The 22,894-nt window shown below is 52.5% G+C and overlaps 1 protein-coding gene across 1 annotated transcript; it reads left to right on the top strand.

Moving 5' to 3' along the window:
• The first annotated feature begins 434 nt into the window (after positions 1 to 434).
• ANPEP (alanyl aminopeptidase, membrane) lies at positions 435 to 21,941 on the top strand. The gene is made up of 20 exons (XM_015889823.3): positions 435 to 1,285; positions 1,830 to 1,972; positions 5,790 to 5,926; positions 6,035 to 6,161; positions 6,542 to 6,696; positions 6,897 to 7,010; positions 8,028 to 8,171; positions 9,009 to 9,074; positions 9,907 to 9,972; positions 10,922 to 11,091; positions 11,327 to 11,403; positions 11,773 to 11,912; positions 12,672 to 12,727; positions 14,163 to 14,310; positions 14,517 to 14,608; positions 14,755 to 14,865; positions 19,708 to 19,875; positions 20,318 to 20,458; positions 20,530 to 20,611; positions 21,550 to 21,941. Exons 1-20 carry the CDS (start codon positions 489 to 491, stop codon positions 21,697 to 21,699), a joined length of 3,084 nt encoding a protein of 1,027 aa, XP_015745309.2. The 5' UTR covers positions 435 to 488; the 3' UTR covers positions 21,700 to 21,941.
• The last annotated feature ends 953 nt before the right edge of the window (positions 21,942 to 22,894 follow it).

Genomic DNA, 22,894 nt, shown 5'->3' with positions numbered 1-22,894 from the left:
GAGAGGGTCTTGGAGGACCCCAGCGTCCTCAGACCACACCTTAAGAAACACTGGCCTAGGAAACTCAAGATACATCTTGCATATCCAGGAATGGAGAAGGCAAAGCCACGAAAGACTCAAATCTCAAGTCCATGCTCCTGGGCTAACAGTTCCTCCTAGATCCCATGGCTCCCCCTCCATAGGATTTAGCCAAGTCAAGGTGGAAGGGGGAGGCAGATGGCCCTGTTGCCCTGTGAGTCCTTTCAAGTTGGGGGTTGATTTTCTCTACAGGAGCCACATCAAGGTGCATCCAGTTCTCCATTAACTCTCTCCCAAGATAAGAGAAGATGGCCATGGAGCAGCAGTGACCTTCGCCCAGCATTCTCTGCTTAATAATTGACATGTTACACTATGCCAATAAATCCCCAGAGGCAACATCTATATAAAGGCCCTGCTGTGTCTTAGCAGATCCCTTTTCTTGCAGGCACCTCTCTGGCCTCTCCTCGGCCATGGCCAAAGGATTCTTTATCAGCAAGACATTGGGTATTGTAGGCGTTGTTCTTGGCCTGGGGGCTGTGGCCACCATCATTGCCCTCTCAGTCCTCTACTCCCAGGAGAAGCAACGGGCAGATGATGCTTTGTCCAACCTGACCCCAAACAGCACTATCACGGCTGTCACCGCCAGCGCTACCACAGCCGGCACCACCAGTGGCACTGCCAGCGCTACTGCAGCCGGCACCGCCAGTGGCACCGCCAGCGCTACCGCAGCCGGCACCGCCAGTGGCACCGCCAGCGCTACCGCAGCCGGCACCGCCAGTGGCACCGCCAGCGCTACCGCACCCAGCACCGCCAGTGGCACCGCCAGCGCTACCGCACCCAGCACCGCCAGCGCTAACAACCCTTGGGACCACATGCGGTTGCCCAAAACCTTGAAGCCCACATTTTACACCGTCAGTCTGCAGCCGTTCCTGACGCCAGACCGCCGGGGCCTCTACGTTTTCGAAGGCAACAGCACGGTACAGTTCCAGTGCGTGGAGCCCACCGACCTCATAATCATCCACAGCAAAAAGCTGAATTACACTCGGCATGGGGAGTTCCTTGTGTCCGTGACAGGAACTGAGGGTGCCGCCCCACCCATCATCCTTCGTACTTGGCTAGTGGAGAAGACGGAGTACTTGGTGGTGAAACTCAAAGAAAATCTCCAGCAGAATAAGTTGTACGAACTGCACAGCACCTTCGCTGGGGAGCTGGCAGATGATCTGGCTGGCTTCTACCGCAGTGAATATAAGGAAAATGGGACAAACAAGTATGTGGAAGGGGGAAGCAAAGGGACAGAGTTGGGGGTGAGGTGGGGGAAGGTACTGGGACAGGAAGGAGGGCCCACAGGGATCTTCTCCATCAATGGCCTTTGAGACAGTGTAGCCTGCTGCAGCTTTCCGGGGGTGGGGTGGGGGCGGGGGTGGGGGCCAAGCTGCGTGTTCCTAGGAATCTGCTGATGCCACCATGAGTAGCTTCATCATGAGCTGTGCTGCTTCCCTGCTTGTGTCTCTGGAAATGTTATTTCCGAGAAACAGTAATGAAACAAAGCAAATCTAGAACTTGTTGGTGGAGCAGAGCCCTTCCTGGCTGCTCCACAGTGAAGAAGACAGGTCTTGTAAGTGCCACAATGCCTCTGGCTGTCCTCCACCTGAGTTGGGAAGTCCTTGTTCCACAAATGGATTTTATCCCATGGCTTTGTATGTTCCCCGTTGGGAGGCTCCAGACAGAGCAGAAATTTAAAGAGTTGGGCTAATTGAAAGAAAGATTCCTGGGTCATCTTGATTGACCAGATCATGCCTGTCTTTCTCTAGGGTGCTGGCTACGACACAGATGCAGGCTGCTGATGCCCGCAAAGCTTTTCCTTGCTTTGATGAGCCTGCCATGAAGGCCATTTTCTCCATCACTCTGATTCACTTGCCTACATACAGGGCGCTCTCCAATATGCACGTGAACAGTAAGAGCATAATGGAAGGGTGGGCAGAAGAAGGGGCATCCCCTGGGCAGTGGGTGGAGGATTTATAGCAGTCTCCCTCTTGGCTCTCACCAGGGCTCATCTAAGGGGTTGGCAAGGCTTCTCTCTAGATGCAAGCCAGGAGGCTGAACTGAAGGCAAGGGAGCCAGGAAGGGGGCTGGGGGGAAGGTGCCTCTTAGCCCCACAGACACTGGATGACTGACTCGGCAGAAAGAGCATGCTTCCAGGAGGGGGGCATGAAAAGAAGATTTTATGGCCACTAAAAACAGGGAGAGACTCCTTAAGACAAGACTTTAGCAGTGGTTCGATGGTGGCAAAATCTGCTGCTGCCAAGGAGAACGCCAGGCCTGAGAAAAGGTCTGTTGGAGGCATAGCTGCCGTTTGGTTTGGAGATGTGCTCACCAGCTTGTGCTCACCCAAGGCAAAAGTAAGTGGGGAAAGAGAAGGGGGTTGGGAGGGGGGAGGGAGCACCCATACCCTTGATGACCATCATTTTGAAATAGACAAGTTGCCCCATGACAGCTGATTCATGAGAGTGCCCACAACATGCTCTCAACATTTCATGGGTCCCATAGAAAGTCTATGGGGTCAAGGGAGCAATGTAATGTTTTTGCCACATTAGTGTCATGAAAAATCATTACGAATCTGTTGCAGCCCATGTTTTATAAGTTTTTTTGGCTAAGGAGATCCTTTACAATGTGGCTCCCATTTATAGTTGAAAAACTGAGGATGTTAAAAGAATCCCCCCAAGAGTGCTTGGGACTCAAATAGTGGCCCTTCCAGGTCTGACCCCTTCAACCCCACTGACTCTCTCTTAGCATTGCTGAGACTGCCCAGCTTCCTCGATCAAAACTTACTTCTGAACGCACTTGCATAGAACTGGGCTCTGTTTGAAACTATATTTCTTCAAATAAACAATGAAATGGTTATGGGAATTAAAACAGAAAAGATGAAATTACCACCCAGCCAACGGAGCTGCTTGGTCTCCAGGCAAAATTTCTCGAGTGAATTGAGCAAGACAGACTTGCACGCCCCTGGTGACCCAAGAACCAAGCGCCAGGCAATCCTTGGCAATGAGAAGGTTCCACCTGGGGCCACTTCTCAGACCAGGTCCTGAGACATGTGGCAGCTTGGTTACTAGTTCCTTCTCAGATCTTTATTTATATAAAATTCCAAATAGCACTTGCTCATATTCAGTCAATAAACAAATATGGAACTCAACTTTCTATAGTCCTGTACCTAAAATTAAGCATAAACTACCCAATATAAAAACCACAGTCAAGGTATTTTCCTGTTCAAGATAAAATCTGAAGGTTCCCTTCAATCGAAATTACAACTTTTTGGAAATCACAATAACGTCAGGTAACAATTACAACAAATGAACAGGAGATACTAAGTTGCATCCAAAAGAGTGATTGTCCTGAGAAGGCCCTGAGTCACATCTGGCCCAAAGCTTTCTATCTGCGGGAAGCACCTGAGGCCATTCCTAGCATAAGGAGGAAAAAACAAGGACCTGGTGCAATGAACTTGGAACTACCTGGAATCGTACAGGGGAGGACTGTTAGGCCGGGATACTGAGCACGGGCACCATTGAACAGGAAATGCTGTATCAGTTACATCAAGAGGTAGAAAAGAATGAGCAACAGCTGGATCCCACCGTTGGCCTGTTCCTCTGGGAGAGAGTCTCCTAGCCCCTAACCCTAATACCAATGTCTTTGGTATTGCCCAAGGTGGATGCCATGCCAGATATGCTATCATGGGTCCTGGGGGAATTGTCTTAGTTTGAACCTGATGCGGGACACATTTTTCAGAAAACGGCATTCTCAAGTGTAGGGATTCATGCCTCACAAGGCTTGGCATAGGGGGTCCTTCCCTGGATGTGTGCGTGCCCCTAGGCCACCTGGACTGATGGTGCCACCGCTTGCCAATGCCAAGATTTGCATCTGCAGAATGATTCAGAAGCTGGGGTGGCTTTGGTGCCCTAGGCCAGTGCCTGTTGGGCCTTAGCCTCAAGCTGGCCCTGGGTGCACAATTTGGGTTTACCCAAGTTAATACTGGGCTTGATGCCTCCGCTTCCAGTCCTAATCTGAGGTTGTTATGCCTGACTGGGCCTTGTGTGAAAATACTGATTTTTATTAGAAATATTGTTAAGCTTAATGACAGAGATAGATGGATGGAGGCATCCTATGCTTAATTTTAAGGGTTTGACCTTTATAATCATGAGATCCACATTTCAGTCTGCTGATGGAGCTCTGTTTCAAACCTTTCTCCACCTGCAAAACCTGGAATGAGTAATCAACCCTGAAGGAGAAAGACCAAGAGTCCCCCTCAGGGTCCCCTGTGAAAAGGCCACAAGTTGCTTGGGAGGCGGAGGAACAGTCTCTGCCTCTGGATCGTGCAGGCTGGAGAGGCACCTTGGGCTTTCGAAGGAGAGGAGGAGGTCGCCCTCTTGAGAACTTCTGCTGGCCCCACGGCACTTAGCAGCTCTTACGTGGGTGCTGGCCATCCCCTGCTGCTGCTGGAGCAGGGGAGGGGAAGTGGCTTCCTCTTCTTGGCTATCCCCCCCCCCCGGACGGGCCCTTCACCTTCCTCCCCCCTCCCTCCCCCCAGCAGCAGCGCCTTGGCCTGTGGGCTTGGCGGGGGGTGGGTCAGGCAAGCAGGAGGGAAGGTAAAGGAGGTTGCCATCAGGGGTGGTGGTGGAAAGGGGCTGCACAGAGGTTACTGGTGGGAATAGTGGCCTCTTGAAATAGTGACCTCCATGAGGTCCATATTCCCCTAGCCCAAAAAGAAGGAGAAATATGCTTGCAGAAAAGATTCTCCCAGGCAGCCAAAGCAAAAATGGCTACAGAGCACCATGGCCAGAAATGCGGGGGGGGGGGGGGGACTATGCCTGGACAGTTGGGCCCTGCAGATCGCTGGCCTTCCTCAGATTCCTCCACGTGACCCAGAATGTTCCCCAAAGAGGTCTTCTTTCGTTTTCTGATGAGATCACTGCTTTTCGGCTGGATCACCCTCATCCGGCTTCTGTCTGCCTCAGCGGTGGTCCGGCTCTGAGACGGAGGCCCCGCTGTGAAGATGGGTTGTCCAGATAAGGAAGTGACCCTCCTGAAGCCAGAGAAGGAGAACTTCACAGGGGACTCCGGAACTGTTAAGGCTAAGGGGTCCAAGATCTGGAAGGATGGAATAGATCTCCAAAGGGTCTCTCCAGCCCATCTTCCCTTGCGTTCTCAAGAGTGAGAGAGATGGATGTTACCTTATGTCATAACCCCACTTACAGGGTTTACATGAGTTCCACCCGTCCTATGCCACCCCCTGCCTACTTTTACACAGTGTAGATCCTGGGTGGTGATTCCACACACACAAGTCCACAGAATAGCGTCTGGCTACCCATGTCTGCCGATTCCCAGTAAGGTTGAAACTGGTCCCATGGTGCCTGCCTGCCTCCTGGGGGCCTATGTAACTCTGATATGTTAGTGAGTGAAGAGGGGGTAGGAAGCTTTCCTCCAAAAAAGATGACCGGGCCAAAGGGCCAGCACTCAGGAGCCCAGAGGCAAAGGGAGAAGGTCACCCTTGGGAATGTCAGGGGCTTCCCTGGGAACCTGTTCTTTGGGGAGGAAGAGCTGCTTCTCTCCCTCCCTCCCTCCCTCCCTTTTGGGGATGGTGGGCTCAGCGGAGCTCCATCCAAGGGCCCTTCTGCTGTACTGGCTCCTCTCCCTCTTGGGGGGCCCAGGCAGTGCAGGGCAGTTGGGTGGCATGGAAACGGCTGAGGTCACCCACTTCTCTCTGCCTCTTCTTCCAGATTCTGTGGAAGTAATACAGAACCAGACAACCTGGATCCGGACTGAATTTAACCCCACCCTCAAGATGTCTACCTACTTGCTTGCTTTTATTGTCAGCCAGTTTGAGCATGTGAATGCTACCCAGAATAGCACTGAGGTAGGCCTGGGTCTAGCTGGGGGCCCGCTGCCCAGACCAGGCACATTCTCTAGGTTGCTCTACACTGGAACAGGGGCCTTTCCTGAGTGTTCTCGGGTCCTCTTTCAGATCCGGATCTGGGGCCGTCCCACGGCCATCAAGGAGGGCCAGGGTGACTACGCTCTCAAAGTCACTGGACCCATTCTCAGCTTCTTTGAGCAGCACTACAACATATCTTATCCTCTGAGCCATTTAGGTAGGTGAGGAGGGCTGAGATACAGGTAAACGTCTTGACATTGGAGACGGGGGAGACCTGCTGTAGCCTTCAGCCATGATGGGTGTCCCATGGATGTGACCATCCCCCACGTGGTTTATTCTTACTGGTTTTAGCATCTCCTCCTGATCCTTACACTCAACATTTCACAGGCAGTCTTCAGCACCATAGGTAACTTACCTGCACCTGGATGGAAGAATTATGTCAATGAGAGACTCCACTTGAATTTAAGCTCCCCTCTCCCCTTGCACAGCATTAGCAGTGCTTGTGAAAAGATGCTTTGATCAGGAGGACTGGGTCAAGGTTGAACAGGGAGTCCTGGAGGAGGTTCCAGTTCAGTTAACGGAGATTTCTCTTTGCAGACCAGGTTGCCCTTCCAGATTTCAATGCTGGAGCAATGGAGAATTGGGGGCTGCTCACATACCGTGAGAGCGCGCTACTCTTTGACCCTGGTTTCTCTTCCATTGGCAACAAGGAGCGGATTGTGACGGTGATTGCTCATGAAGTTGCCCACCAGGTACTTTCCTGATTATAGGTTTGGGGCAACTGAATCCCCACTGACATAGAGGGCACACAAGAGAGCTTCCAGGCAACTGACACTCTTCACCATCATGGTCTGGTCTCTGGCTAAACCCCTGGCATCCTCACTCCATCCCCTTATGTGCCCAGGGGCCCTTGGGAAGATGTGTATGGGACTAACCTCCTGCCTCTCTACAGTGGTTCGGAAACCTGGTGACCCTGGAGTGGTGGAACGATCTGTGGCTAAATGAGGGGTTCGCATCATACGTGGAATATCTCGGTGCGCACGCAGCTGAGCCCAGCTGGAATATTGTAAGTCCCTATGTGGGATGCTGGGGGGGCATGGAGGGTGACGGTGCAGCTGATTGCCAACAGGTGAAACTGGGTAGTAAAATTGGAGAGGGGCTTTTTCTAAATTCACATTAACCGTCCCGTTGGCAGCTACACCCTGCCCCCTTTGCCCTGGAGGGAAAAGCCATGGTGGCAGAGCACCCTGGACCAGCCCAAAGGTGCCCGCGTGGGGCGGGCTGTTCCCACCCCCTACAGAAGAGAGAGCTTGCCAGGGCAAGGCCCTAGACTAGCTACGTGGTAGGCCTGCCTGGGTTCCTGATGCCCCAATAGCTCTGGAAGGAGCCCCCGAGAGCCAGGCTCGTTCTAAGCGGAATCAAGAGAGGAGTGTGTGGGAGGCCGAGTTGCCAGGAGGCGCCCTGCATTCCCCCTGGGCTGGGCAGCTGAAAGCAGGTCAGGCCTGCAAAGGGAGTCCAGAAGGAGCGTTCCAGGAAAAATCCCAAGGCTTGAGTGGCTGCGCATTTTATCCTCTGCCAAGGAATCTCTCACTAGGCTGAGTTGACATGAGACGTGTAACATGGTTGCTGACCCCCCTTATTTAACCTGTTTTCTGGGTTAGTACAATACACTGCATCATAAACTAACCCAATTCATGCAGTATGTTAGCCCTCCTCTTCTCCCAGGGTAAGCATGTTGTCTGAATGCAGCCCTTTAACTGACTTGGCTGAGTGTGTTGTGTGAATCTAGCCCAGGCCTCTGAAGGGCTGTGACCCTATCCTGAAAGGTCATCTAGACGTGCCCTTCCTGGTGCATGGGAGGAAGGGGCTTGATTCTCCCAGGACAAAAGGGGGTCCTGCTGAGGAGGCTTCCATAGGCCCTCCTGGTGGATCCAAGGCCCCTGGCATAGATCCAGGAGAAGGTGCTTCCACAGGGTTGTATCAGGATGCAATGAGGTTGCTGCCCACTCTGTGGGCTTTGAGGAAGAAGAGCAGGGGCCGATCAGGTTGCTTTGTGGCCTGAATTTAAGACATTAATTTTCAGAAAGACCTGATTGTATCGAACGACATGTACCGCGTGATGGCCATCGATGCCCTGGCTTCCTCACATCCACTCTCCACCCCTGCAGATGAAATCAACACCCCAGCTCAGATCAGTGAAGTGTTTGATTCCATTTCCTACAGTAAGGTGAGGAAGGGGCTGGGCACACACACACGCACCCCGGTCTCTGAGAGCAGGAGTGATGTCTTATTAGCTCTGCTGCCCGGCCTTCACCCCTAGAGGGCGACCCGGAGCAAAATGCAGCCAGGCACAGGTGCAGTAAAAGCCCCCAAGGTGAGAAGGGTGAACAGGATCTGTGCCACCAGGCTGAACATCAGTTAAAATGCGAGGTCAAGTAAACAGGGAGGGTCACGAGCAAGTTGGGAGGGGGGAGTTGCATTTTTTTAAAAGAAAAAATTATCAATCTTGGTGAGGCAGCACGGGAGCGCTCTCACACGTTGCTGCAGCTTGGCCTGGAGGAGCCTTGGGAGGCTGACCCATTCAAGCAGGCCGCAGAGCCGCGGGCAGGCTTTGAGAAAGGGCTAGCCATCGGCCGGCTGGCTGTTAAAACTTTCACCAGTCCCAGAGGAGCTGCTGTTTTGCTGTGCGTATTAGTGAACTTCGGGATTGTTATTCGAGATCCGTTTCTGTATTTTCCAAATGGATCAATCTAACCAGGAGTCCTATATCAGGCCTATGTCAAGAAAATACAATGAACGCTGCATATCTTTTGCTGGGCAATACGGCTTACGGAATTTGGTGTCTGTTCGCAGCTGGGGAGCATGGGCTTCAGAGAATTAAGCAGGGATTTGCTGCCATCTTCCTGGGATGATCCCCAGGGCAGCCCACAGTGAGATTGGGACCAGGTCTGCACCACGACCCGCAGTTTCCTTCCTCTGGAGACCCTCCTGGGAGCTTCTGGAAGAAAAGAGGGGGCGGGCGGGTGGGCAGAGAGCCTCCTGACAGCATCTTGTCTCCCTGCAGGGGGCGTCTGTGCTCCGGATGCTCTCGGAATTCCTGACCGAGGACGTGTTCAAGGAGGGCCTGCACGTAAGGGCTGCCTTCGCCTTCTCTCGCTGACCGGTGCGCAAGCCCAAACTGTGACCCCCCCCCCCACGGTGCCATGCATCATGGTGCCCTTTGGAGCGGTGTAGAAGGCCGGATCCCGCAGCTGAACCTCCAAGCAGTCCCTCACTCAGGAGAGGCCAAGCTGCAGCACGGCCTCATCTTGCCACCCTGCTGAGCCCTCCAGCAGCCTTCGGGCTGGGATTTCCTGCGCTTTGGTGGGATGCGCAAAGAACCTTTTCCACGGCCTCTAGCCCTGGCACCCCCGTGTCTGTATTTCCCCCATCATTGCTTTTGTCTCGTCCTCGTTCGTCAGGGAGACACGCAGCCGTACAAGTAGCCAGCAGCAATTCCAACATGTGTACAATCTTACACGCTTCACCAAATATTTTGACAGTGCCACAGAGAGGTCACCTCTGTCGGGGTGCAGCACCTCTGGGACCCTTCAAGCCGGTGTGGGCAAGCCTCTCCTGGGGTCCTGGGCATTTTCCTCTGCTGCGGCTGTCAGGTTTTGGGAGTGTTTTACCAGGCAGCTCCCCCAACGTCTGGGTGGGTGCCGGGTTGAGAGCTTTGGGAGTGGGCCAGTGCTTTGCCCATGCTCCCTCCCTCCCCAACTCCCTCCCTGCATCCCTGCCCTGATTGCGGGATGGTCTCTGGCGATGTTGGGAAACAGGATGGTCGCAAAGCCAGAGAAGCTAGCCAGAGTGATTCAGGTCCCCAAGAGAGCCAGTTGCCTCCCCCCACTCCGCCACAAAAGGGAGCCTGGAGTTTTCCTGAGCCTCAGAAGGCTACTCACCTGACTCTCTTTTCTCCACAGTTATACTTCCAGTCCTACGCATATTCAAATACTATTTGTGATAACCTCTGGGAAAAACTGCAGATGGTATGTTTTAAAGTCTATTCTAGTTTCTTCCATAGAGATGGAAGGACGTTTTCTATCACATCCATTCCTTCTTCAGTGGTGGTGTCAGCAGGTTTTAGCAATGGATCCTCTCCCCAAACTCATGAACAGGCCAGCCTACCCCACACCCTCCAATCCCAGATTTTCCCTTTGCATTTACTGATCTGTTGAAGTCAACTATGGCTAGTAGCGACACCCACGGTGGCCTCTCGCCTTGCCTTCCCTTCTGACTCCCATTCCCATCCTCATGACCGGTCAGCTTCAGCCACCTGAGGCTGCCCTGCTGTGTCCTCAGGTTGGAACCCCATCTCAGAGCCCCTGCCCGAAGCCACCTCTCCCCTCCTTCAGAGCCTCTGCAAACCCACCCTTGGGAACCCTTCCACAAACCCTGTCTCCTTGTCACCAGGAAGCCACCCAGCTGCGAAGGCCCCTGGCTCTCTTCCTCTCCAGCTCCTTCCCTACCCGTCTTTCTTTTGAGCTCACATTAAAAAGTGACAGAAGCACTAGGTCCCAAGCACGTGTTGGGTGTGCAAGTTCAACAGCCTTGCAGTGGCTGTGGTTCTTGAACTCTTGGTACCCCATCTTACTCAGGTAGTTCCTCTGAAGTTCCAGGCTGCCGTGTCTGCCCAACTCCAGGGGCCTCCCCTTTCCTTCTGTGGGCCTGTGCCCATGTTGCCAACAGCTAGCATCTCCCCTGCCCAGTTGAGGAAGAGATCTGTTATATGGCATAAGCAGAGAGGAGCTGCATTTCAAAGGCCAGTGGGAACTGTCCGGCAGTTGGCCTCAGTCAACTTCAGGCTGCCTGGGGAGGCATGGGGCAGAGCGTGTATTTCCCCACCAGGAAATCTAAGTATTCAGATTAGGGCTTGCAGAATACTGGAGTCGGAAGCCAGTGTCTCAAATGTGGGTCATTTTGATGCTTCTGGGACAGGCGGTGGATGAGAAAAACAATCTCCCGGCTACCATCAAGACCATCATGGACCGTTGGACCTTGCAGATGGGCTTCCCAGTTCTCACCGTTAATACCTTCACAGGCATCGTAACCCAAAAACATTTTCTGCTGGACCCAGGAACTCCTGTTGAGCGACCCTCGGTGTTCAAGTAAGTGAGGAGCTTTGAGCACGGCCTTCAGAGAGGCTGGAGCCAGAGCTCTGTATGGAAAGGCCCTTGCCCAGAGGCAGGGGAGGGAGTGGGTCATCTTGGTTTACGTGCAATCCCTGGTTATGTAGCCACACCCTGCTGTTGGGCAGAGGCGGGTCGTGTAGCCCAGCCAAGGAAGAGGTGAGAGCAGGGACAAGGGAGGGCAGCTGTTCATCTGACAGCCTGTTTCCTGCAGTTACACCTGGATTGTTCCTGTCTCCTGGATCAGTGGTGGAAAGAAGGGAGACCTCTACTGGCTCACGAACACATCAGGTACCATTTACTTGTACCACCTTGTACGAAATTACAAGATCGTGCTTAGGATTTTAGGAGGTTTGAGGCACTTAGCTAAGGCTGTCCAGGCAGCTTTTGCTAGTTGGACCAAGAGGGCCGCTGGTGTGCGCACACGTCCTGCCCTGGCTTGATCTGCTGCCAGTGAAAGACAAAGACACCTTCCTTGTTGCCAAGGGGGAAACTTGGTGGCCTCCTCTTCCTGACCTTCAAAATGGGAATCTGGGGAGGGGGTCATCAGTGTTGTATGTGTGAAATGGTACAAAATGTCTAAGAGTCACCTGGAGGCCCTGAAGGGGAGAGTGGCAGCTCTTGCAGAAGAGTGGGACAACCTCTCCTCTTTTTTTGCAGCTGTGTATGACAACTTCAAGACTTCTGCTGACCCTGCCAAGTGGCTGCTACTCAATGTTAATGTCACGGGCTATTTCCGGGTAAACTATGACTTGGAAAACTGGGAGAGGCTCATGAAGCAGCTGAATCAGAATCCCCAGGTAGGCTGTCAGGTGCTCCATCTGGTCCTAGAAATGGCTAGGGTGAAGCAGAGCTGCTGCTGCTGCTGCTGCTGCTTTATGTGATCTCCAGGCCCCATGGCAAGGGAAGACCTACAAGAGGCCTTCAAGAGAAGCTGGGGACGCATGGAGGTGGCAGCTATGCTTGTTTTCCCCCCCGAGCCAGATACCTTCCTCCTTCCTTGTCCCACAGCATCTGGGCTTAGGCAGCCTCTGTTTGCCCTTCCTATGTGCCTCCCAAGCCACCCCCAACGAGCTTCTCCAGAAGAGTCTTTCATTGGCTATGCTTGAGCTAGCTTTGGATCCCTTCTTCCAAGCCCGCTGTTGGATCAGAGTTTGCCCTCTCTCTACAGCAGTGGTTCCCAACCTTTTCTATGCCCCACACCCTTAGGAGATGTTTGATTAATGTTTGCACCCCCTACAAAAATAATATCACATTTGAAGATGTGGTACTCGAGACATACTGGCAGCTGGCTGAGTGATGACTCATGACTCTTTGTCGCACCCCCTGAAATTCCATCTCGCACCCTCTGAGGTGTGGGCACCCCAGGTTAAGAACCCCTGCTCTACAGTCTCACATGGAAGCCCTCGATGCAGTCTGCCATCAGTACATCACAACTGGCAACGGTCACGAGGAAGGAGTTGAGCTTGCAAGCCAAAGAGTCTTTTCTGGGGTTCTCCCCTTGCCCACAGCCTGCTAACGCCTGATTCAGTTTCTCTGACTGTTCTGCTGTTTTGCAGGAGATCCCGGTTCTAAACCGTGCCCAGATCATTGATGATGCCTTCAACCTGGCCAGGTGAGAATCCCTTCATCTCCCCCTGGTGTTGGGAGAGGAGAATCGCAGCCAGATTGCCTCCCAAGCCTACCCAGGCGCCTAGGGCTTACCCAAACTTTGCTTGCCCAGATGCAAGGCTGGCCATTCACTGATGCCAGAGCTCCGGATGCAGGCTGTCCTCTGCCCCCTGCCCCTCCCCCGCCTTGAAGGGCGGAAACCTTCTTCTGCCCTTTCTTGCTCCACATCCAAAGCCATTTCTTCCACCCTTTGCATTGCCTGTCGGTTGTGCTTCATTTGGTTCAAAGCTGCATCTCCAGTTGGCTGTGAGTGTGGCAGGAGGCCCCCTCCTCTCTGGTCACCCCCCTCCAGGGCCATCACATCCCAGGCTGCTGAGTTGGTAACCAGCTTTCTGGCCGGTTTTTAACCAAAGCTTTTTAACCAATCCGTTAAACCATTTTATGGTGACCGGTAAAATGGCGGCCTTTCCGTTTCCTTTCCTTTCTCTTTTTTCAACTGGTCCCACATAAGTGACCTAAAAGCAGGTACACAGCAGAGGGACAGAGGTGGGGGTGGCTGCTATGGGGAAGGGCAGCTGCAAGGAGCGGGAGGGAGGGGGGTCTGCCTGCGGCTGGCTGAGATAATGAGGCAGGAGGCAAGCCAACCCATGGTTCTGCCCTGTCTCTCGCAGCCAGCTGCACTGCCCAGCCCTCCGGTGCTGGAATCCAGGGAGATTTGGGGCTTGTGGAAGCTCTCCTAATGGGCATCTCTTTCGACTGAGTGCGAGAGCTGGATTGAGACTGACTGAAAACTGAAAATTGCCAGTTTTCCCTTGTAGCTCAAGTGATAGCAAGAATGATGGGGGGGGGGTCATCATGAGCAAGCAACTGCCGTATCCAGCAAGGGGTCGGACTAGATGACCTCTAAGACCTCTTCCAGCTGTACGATTCTGTGATCCGATGACCACTCACACCAGTGGGAACCGCGTATTCCCGAAGACCAGCCCCAGAAATGAAGTCAACTGGTGCTTGCTTTCCTGGTGGGAGGGGTGCTGAGGCAGGGGAATCCGGGCTCCATTTGAAAGGGATGGCTTGCCAGCGTTGGCAGTCCAGACAGCAATTCCTTAGGCCAGCTTGATTTCCAGCTGGAATCCACACAGGAGACAAGTGCTTAAGGCTGCCAACCACACTATGCCCAAATGCCCTCTGAGGGAGGCGCCCCCCTCCGAGCAGTTCTGGGGCTTGAAGGACACCAGCCTGATTCGGGGATTTTCCCAAGGCAGGAGAGACTGGGAGCCTCTCTGTGGGAGGCTGCTGCATCGGTGCAGGCACTCTCTTCCGCAACGTTACCCTCCCTTGGGCTAAGCATTCGCCCCCTCCTTGAGGCTCCAAGAGTGAGTCTGGGGTCCTGGAGGGCAGAGAGGGAAGCCAGCCCCACAGTCACTCTGTTGATCTTTCAGAGCCAAGCACGTCGGCACAGACCTGGCCCTGAACACCACCCGCTACCTGGCCAATGAGATGGAGTATCTTCCTTGGGACGCGGCCCTGGACAACCTGGACTACTTCCGACTCATGTTTGATCGCAGTGAAGTCTATAGGCCTATGCAGGTGCGACCTCCTCCAGGTGTGGCCTCCGGCCCAAACTGCTGATGGAGGGGGTCTCAGCCCTTCTGTCCCCTGTGGGAAGCTGCCTGTCCCCTTTTCCTTCTCCCTTCCCTCCACAGTGGAGGGGATCCGGGGAGGTGGGGGGGGAGGGGCTGGTCTCCATCTTCATCCCAAGAGACTCCAGTTGGACCTTACTCTTCCCATTGCAGAGATACATCCAGAAGCAGGTCACCCCCTTGTTCAACTACTTTCAGAACCTCACTGCCAACTGGACCCAAATCCCAGCTGGCTTGATGGATCAGTGAGTCTCCTTGGAGGAGGGAATGCGCGGCGGGGGGGGGGAGCAGAGCTTTGAGACTTTTGTCTGGGAAGGCATTTAGAGAGGAAGGGGGAGGGGGTCCCTCCTCTTGAATTAATCTCCCTGGATTCCCTCCCTCCCTCCTTCAGGTACAATGAGATCCTAGCCATCAACACAGCCTGCTCCTACGGCGTCTCTGAGTGCCAGCACCTAGCCTCCTCCTGGTTTGAGTCCTGGAGAAAAAACCCCAGCAATAACACGTGAGTGCTTGGCCCTCTTGTGGCCCTTGAGCGTGGGGAGCCCAGTTGGGAGCATAGCTGCTCTCTCAGCAGACCGTCCAGCTTCCTTTCTGCCAGAAAGGCTGGTTCTCTTTTTTCAAATAATTTTATTAAGAATTATAAATGAAAGTAATAAAGGCAATACTGGCTACAAAAAATACAAGCAGAAAAATACAAAAGAAAAGAAAAAAGTGTGAAAAGGAAAAAGGAAAGGAAAAAAAGAAGTAACTTCCCTCTTCATCCCAGCAAGTAAAGACCATCTTAGTAGCTTATCACTCTAAAGACAACAACCTCTCTTCATCCCATATCACATCTATTGAATAATAATAATAATAACAACAACAACAACAACAACAACAACAACAACAACAAACCCAAATGCTTCATCAGTCATTCTTTATCAGCAAAAGTCCAGTAAGGGCAACCAGATGCAATATTTTTCTCCCTGGTCAAATAAGCCAACCTTGTATTCCTTCCCTGAGTTTTTAAAATTATCTTTCAACCCCTTCAAAAAGAATCCCAGGGCTAGTTTTCTGTTCATCTGTGTTTCAAGCCAAAAATCTTTCAGAACTTTAGCAATTTCTTTTGTATATCCAATAAGTAAAGTTTGTCCTTTGGTTTGTCACTTCTAGTAACGTCCTTCAAAACCTTAACCGAGCTCTTTTGTATATCCAGTAAAAAAAATGATCCAAGTCAGTTTCCTGGTTCAATATCTGTACATCTCCTTCCGGGAGTAAGTCATTCATCAGTCCCATTTGTGTGCCCATATCTTTCTCATTACTTGTTACATTTAAGTCCTCCTTCAAAGTAATTTCAAAATCATCCGTTGCAACTTGTTCTGTAATTTCATTACAACATGCTCTGTCAATCTTGTCAAGAAATTCGTCTATTATGTCCAGAAGCTTGGCAAACTGTATTATAGATTTCTGCTCCATTTTCTTTATCCTCTAGCTCCCTCTAGTGTCCAGCCTTCAAAGTCCACTTATCATGAAAAACAACTGCCATTTTTCCCATAAGAAAATTTCTTCTAGTTAAACTCTTTGTAGGCACTTAAAATTATAATTCCAAGTCCTTAATCCATTATTAAACTTTCTAAAGTCCACATTCTGACCACCCTTTTGCTGTTTAATCCAAAAAACAATATTTTTCAAAAGGTGATAAAAATCCTATTTAAAAGTTCTTCCTCTAAAGAGAAGGCAACTCACCTAGTGATACAATATAACTTGCTGTTTCAAAAGGTCTTGATCCTTTTAAAACAGCAGAAAAAAACCAAATCCAAAGTAATTAAGAAGTGAGGCTTGGTCAGCTTAGTCCCCTTTAAAAAGGCTGAGTTAACGACTGTGAGCAAAGAGGATTCTTCCCATGACTTGCAGCTGCTCGACCCATAGGCAAATGGCAAAATGATGATGATTCCTGCAGTTTACTGATGAGGAGTGGCTGTGCAGAGTAAGGTGCGCTATCTCAAAGATCTTCCTTAATCCAGAGAGCATTTCGATGGCCAGGATCCTGCACCCCGTGCCGATCTCCATCGTAACGCTGTCCTGCTGAAAAAAGGGATATTTAGCTCACCATGGCTCTCAACCAGAAGTCCCCAGCAAGGCTGGTTCTCAGCAATCCCTCCTGCTGTTATGATCAGAGAATCCAAGAGCAGCCTTTAACCCATCTTAACTATTTTCCTGGGCTTGCCCAGCTACTGAAGAGATATAGCTCCACTCAGCCAGCGTGGACAGTTACTGCAAGGGGGCCCAGTGCCTTTGCCCACTTCTTGGCAAACCAATGACGTGGCTGTGGCTTTTCTTATGTTAGCCTTTTGACGTACTATCTTCACCGAGCAGCTGATATACTAGTTTGTTTTCTCTTCCCTTATTTTGAACACTCCCTGGATTCAACGGACAAATAAGTGAGAAGGGTTGTCTGCTAAAGCAGAAGGTCCACTAAATCCAAATGGAATGTTATATGTGCATCTTTTATGGATTTGATGCATACATAAAATGGAACGGTGATTTTACAGGCTCTCCCTCTGAGCCCCATTGATGGGCTTCTCCCTCCCCCCTGCTAAAGGCCAAAGGAAATATGTCACTGCCCACCCAGCTGCCTTGACAGCATCCTTGCTCTGGCCTCAGGAACAAGGTCAGGAGCAGGCTGACCTCCCACCAGCCTCAGGCCTGAGGTGCGGGTTTCTGAGAGGGCAGTGATGGTTCCAGCTTGACAGGAGTGACCCTCTGCAAAGGGGCCTGGGCACCCAGATGAGCTGCCCTGGCACCACTGCAATGGCTGCCACCCACCTTCTGCCTCTGCTTTTCCCTCCAGTCCACCATCGCTGACACCTGACTCTCTGGGGCTGCTGGTCTGCAAGTGGTTCCAAGGAAAGATCTTGGTGCCCTCCCCTCCCCTTCCCCCCCCCCCCAGCCCAGGCGGCACCTGTAGGGGCTGCCTTGGTGGGTTGGGGTGACTGCTTGGAGGGGCGGGAGATGGTTGGAGAGGCACTTTCCACAGGGAGCACTACAGAGAAAGGTGTTACTAGAAGAGATGCGTCTGGTTTTATTTGAGCTTGCAAGGGAGCAGTCCTATCCTTTCTGGGCTAAAAGGCAAAAAAAATACATTCTTCTGGTTTTTGCTCTTTCAGGTCTACCATGAGGTCAGCACCCCACCCCCCCGGGGAACATCCGTTCTCTTGGGCAGCCAAAGCCGTGGCCACAAAGGCTGAGAGCCCCATGGCCAGATGGGAGGGGGCTGGTCCTGCAGTGGGCCAGGGAAATCATGCGGGTCTCCTTGGACTTCTCTGGGGGACACAGCAGCTTTGCATGGGACACTTCCTCCCATTTTCCCTTGTCTTACTGGATCATCTTGTTCAACTTCAGCTTGTTTCAGCAGCAGGGCGGCCCTCCGATGGAGGCTCCACTGTGAAATATGTCCCCAGCAAATGGTAAGCAGGCCATACTGGAGCTGAGGCAAGGGGGTGATGTGGATGAACCCCCAGATGGACAGCCAGTCTTTGTCCATCGCGTCCAAGGCCCCTTGACCAAGATCCATGGAGCCAAGGATGTACTCACGAGAAGTCATTTTGTTGTTCTCAACATTTTTGGCCATGCTTGTCCTGAGCTTTAGCTCTTCTAACATCAGCCCTGCTGCTGCTGGGGATCTTCCTCTGCCCTTCCTTGGTGATCTGTCCCTCTTTCCACCTACGTGTCTTTTTACATTTCCAGATCTTCGCTAACTGTTTTACATAGCCACCCTTGCTACTTCTGGTGCCCTGTATTAGGATTATTTGCATCTGTACCCCCAGTTTTAGAAATTCCCACTATATTGAGTACCTGTTCACACCATCTGCTACTATTCACCATTCCCAAGTTATTTAAAACCCTCTTCCTTGAAGTCCAAGGCATGTGTGCAATTCCACATAGAATCAAAAGCTCTAGCGCGATATGGGGGCATTTCTTGCTGTTTCTTCCACTTAGTCAGGTCTTCCATACCGGTGGGTATCAAGTCAAGGACAGCTAGTCCTCTTGTGCCTCCTCTGAAGGAGACAGTAGTCAGCAGAACAAGTCAGGCATTTCCTGGAAGGACCAGGCATGGCAGAGGAGATTTTCCCCTACCTCTCTGTGGGAGGGCTCTCCCTTCATTTTTCATCTGGCAGCAAGTTAGCCTGGCATGGCATTTGCTCTCCCCCTTGTTTCTGGTCACTCTCCTGCCTGCCCTCCCTCTGTTTCTGGTCACTCCAGACAATATAGCTCAGGTCGCTGCTGGAGCCCAAATCCTGCTGGCCTGGCTCTGCAGGGCCCTGCCGCCATCCTGCCTTGTTACCTTGCCTGGTGCTGCCATCTGCCCACGCAGCGCACAGAACAACACCGTGGTGGGACCACAGGCAAGTCGTAGAGTGCAGCCACAGCAATACAGTATTTTACTGCTTTACAGTAGGCAGGACATTTTTGCTTTTATTAACTTCCATACAGTAATGTCATTTTAATTTAATTTAAATTATTGTTAATTATAAATAACAATGAATCGTTTTAATGATTTTGTTAATTAATAAGCAATAGAGGTTAATAACTTTTTGCATATATGAGTGCAGCCCACCCATTATGCGTGTATTTTATGTAATGTGGCCCCCATATTTATTTGAATTTGAGAGCTCTGCAGCCACTCACATAGAGGATAGAGCCTCGCAGCTTTTATTCCTGCTCTTCAAGGAAGGAGAAAATGCTACTTGAATGCTAATATCAGGAAGGCTAATGCCTGCATCACCCGTGGGCTACGGCTGAGATGAAGACCACCTCATGCGGGCACAGATATTTTTTCCAGGGATTTTGGAAGCGAGGAAAGGCCCTTTGCCTCCCAACAGACTCTTGCTCGCATGTCTTTGAAAGCACTGCGGTCTGATTCTGAAAGGCATCATCCGCAGCGTTTTCTTCGTTGGGAGGGCAGTAGAAGGCACAGCCCAGCATGCCGTGTTGCTCCTCTGCTTTCTGAAGGCATTGCCACCGTCATTCACGGGGATTTCTGAGCAGGACCCTTTTAATATATCGCGCAACTCCTTCTCTCCCTGCCTGTGGCTTCTGTTCTTTTAGACGAAATGTGTACTCCTCAGTCGCTGCATCCCAAGGCAGTTGTAGCCATCAAAGCGTGGACCACCTTTTGGAACCAGGCTGCAGTAATGACGGATTGTGACGATTAAGCAAAACCTTGCCCTGTTTTTCCTGGGCAGCCTTTTGGGCATGCTGGAGCTCAAGATACTCATTCCCAATTAAGCCTGCTTCTCTGCATGCCCCCGGTTTCCCTCCTCTCCCACTGTCCTGCTCCTCTCAGTGTCCGTCTCGCTTTCAGGATCCCGCCCAACCTGCGCTCCGCCATCTACTGCAGCGCCATCAGCACAGGCGATGTGGCGGTCTGGGACTTTGGCTGGCAGATGTTTCAGAAGGCCACGGTGATCTCAGAGGCTGACAAGCTTCGACGGGCCCTGACCTGCAGCCAGATCCCATGGGTCCTTCAGAGGTGGGCTGATCACTGCATAGAGTGGCGGGTGGGGCAGCTAACAGGGCTTAATCCAATTGCCAGGGATGAGTGGGGGGTTCTCCAGGATGTCTTTTAGCATGGGGACACAGCTCAGGAATCACAGAGGATCCTTGGCTGGGTGATCTCAGATGAAGGGTCCCTTGCGTCCATTTAAAGGGAAGGAAAGCTTCCTGATTGGAACAGCTGTCCAACGGGGGAAGAGTCTCCCTAGGGAGGGGGTGGGTTCTCTGTCTCTGGAGGTTTTGGGTAGCCTCCTCTCAGGGATGGTTTTCCTGCCCATTGCGGAGGGTTGGGTGAGAGGACGCTGGGTCCCTTCCAACTCTATGGGTGTGTGACTGCATGAAAAGAAAGGAATCCCGGGCGGCGGCTGCTTCCTGGGGGAGGGGCTGAGCTCACAGAGCTACCCGTTCATCCCTCGCAGATACCTTCAGTTCACCCTGGACCCCACCAAGATCCGCCGCCAGGATGCCACGTCCACCATCAACAGCATTGCCCAGAACCTGGCCGGGCAGGACCTTGCCTGGAATTTTGTACGCATCAACTGGAGGACCCTCTTCAACCAGTGAGTGTGGCTTCCCGGTGTGGGGTGGGTGACGGGAGGCCAGCCGCTTACCCCACTGTCTTCTGGCCTAGGTTTGGGACAGGCTCCTTCTCTTTCTCGAGCCTCATTCAGACGGTGACACAGAGGTTTGCGTCCACTTCTGAACTTAAACAGGTAAGGCTGTTTGGGGGAGTGGCAGCCACCTTTCTGGAGCAGCCAAGACCCTGATTTATATATTTGCCCATTGAAGAAAAGCCATTGTATGTTAGAGAACAATGCAAAGGCATTTCCCGGAAGACGGAGGCTGCCTTCTTGGCAAACAGCCGAAAGAGAAACATTGGGTCTAGTTATCTCGCTTTTACTGCCCAGCAGGCGGGAAAACCTTCTGGGTATCCAAAGGCTGCATGATGTAAAACGCCCCTTAGAGGTGGGCTAGACTTCCCCTGGGGGTGGGGGCACTGTAGGGTTAGGATTTGCTGCCACCCAGGGCTGTAAATGTGCTTTACCAGGTTGTCCTGTGGGTGGGGGTATGGATGTGTGTGCGGGGGGATAGATGATAGGTAGGTAGATAGACGAAAAGCTCTGTTGTTAAGTACAGTCCATCACCTTTGAATGGAGCTCATCTCATGGTGAACAAGTTCATGTTGTTTTCTTGGCAACAGTATGGAGGTAAGTTTCCAGTATCTTCCTGGGATCTTTTTTCAACTTCCCTGCTTACAACCCTGAGGTTTTCAAGCATTCTTCCAGTCAAGTGCTAATCAGGACTGATCCTTAGTTTTTGAGAGCAGGACAAATTACCTTTTTTCAGTGATCAGATAGGGTTTTTCAGAATGGTTGCTAGGTCAAGTATGCATTCATTTTGTTCCCGGAAGGCCTCCGTCCTGGCCGCTGCTAGTGCAGATGGAAGAATTCAATGGGAGAGAGGGGTGGCGAAAGGGTGCGAGTGGGGAAATCCAGTGCCAGGCCAGCCGTGGCAGCAGCAGGCCTGGGTGATTGTACAGGGGCCTCCTGAACACTCAGGCGCCTGATCCAGCCCTGGCAAATCCCCCCACCCATAGCTGGGAGCCCGTTTGGTGGTAAAAGGTCTTCCTTCTTTTCTGACCACCCGACAGCTGGAGCAGTTCAAGGCAGACAACGCTGATGTGGGGTTCGGCTCAGCCACCCGGGCGCTCGAGCAGGCCCTGGAGAGAACGAAGGCCAACATCAAGTGGGTGGAAGAGAACAAGGCGCTTGTCCTGAAGTGGTTTGAGGAGAACTCGTAGGGAATCCTTCTGGTGGCTGAGCCCCGATGGAGCTGCCTCCCCGGCTCCCTGAAGTGTCTCCCTGGCCTGGCGGCTTCCTCAGTCCCGGCACTCTTGCTGTGGCCTCCGCGATGCTTTGCCTTCGAGACCACTTGGCTTCCCAGGCCCCTGAGGGCAGAGCAGGGGGCTGCGACTCTCTTGGAAAGGCCCCTCTGTAATTCTGTAACCCCAACTTGGTAAATTAAAGAGTCTCTCGAACTGTATGTGCAGATACTGCTGGAGAAGGGAAAGGGAAGAAATTGCAGCCCTGCCGGGGTGTGACATGGGGCCGAACCCTTGGCAGACCCTGTGGCGTCAGCCATCTTGACCGCAGCGCTCCGGTTTTCCCCACATCTAAACTGGGCATCAGCAAATGACAACCCACTGGGCACGTGACTACTGCCATTACAAGCCCTTTGTGACTGCCTGTCTCTGGAGGGCCACCCTTTGGGCAACGTGTCCTTGGCAAGGCTGGACGATGAGTGTCTGCGTGGCCAGCAGGCTTTCCGCTACAACCTCCGTGGGCTGAGCAGCTTCAGAGAGGGGCGTGAGGAGGGGAGGGCTGTGAAGAAAGCTGTAACAAATGGGGAAACCCATAACCCAGAAAAACGCCAGGAGCCCATTGAAGCCCATGGGGCTAATTCAGAGAAGCTGGTCAAGGAGGTGGGGGAGAGGGGGAGCCCAGAGCCGCCCTCCTGTGCCTGCCCGGGCCATATTCTGCCCTTCTTCGCGGGGTGGGGGGCAACTGGCTCTTCTGGGCCAGGAAGGTTGCCTGACTGCGTTCAGCTTCTGTCGGTCGGCCCCTGTTTCATTTCCCCCAGCTTGCTCGAAAGAAAGCAAAGGAACGGCTTCTTCGCCGCGGGGGCTGCTGGTTTCCAGCTCTGTCCCTCAGGAGCTGAAAAAGGAGGGAAGGAGGATTTAAACTGGGAGGGGAGGCAGGGCGGTGACAGAAGTGGGAACCCCCCAGCGGGGCCTGGCAAAACAGGGCTCCTTTGGCGCTCTGGGGCGGCAGATCATCGCAGCGCCCGAGCCCTGAAAAGCAAGGCTGCTCTTCTGGGCCGTCCTGCCCGCTGGCGCTCACATGTGGTCAGCCGTGATTTGCCTTTTAGCCCGGTGCCCTCATCCAGCCAGGCTGCAGCTGCAGCCCAGGAGGGTCAGGCTGGCAAAATCCATCGCG

Source organism: Python bivittatus, unplaced genomic scaffold (assembly GCF_059951505.1).
Source record: "Python bivittatus isolate LINGU-HERP-01145 unplaced genomic scaffold, Pbiv_v1 ctg000210_np1212, whole genome shotgun sequence".
Taxonomy (NCBI): Eukaryota; Metazoa; Chordata; class Lepidosauria; order Squamata; family Pythonidae; genus Python; species Python bivittatus.
This window is presented reverse-complemented; position numbering and strand designations above follow the sequence as displayed.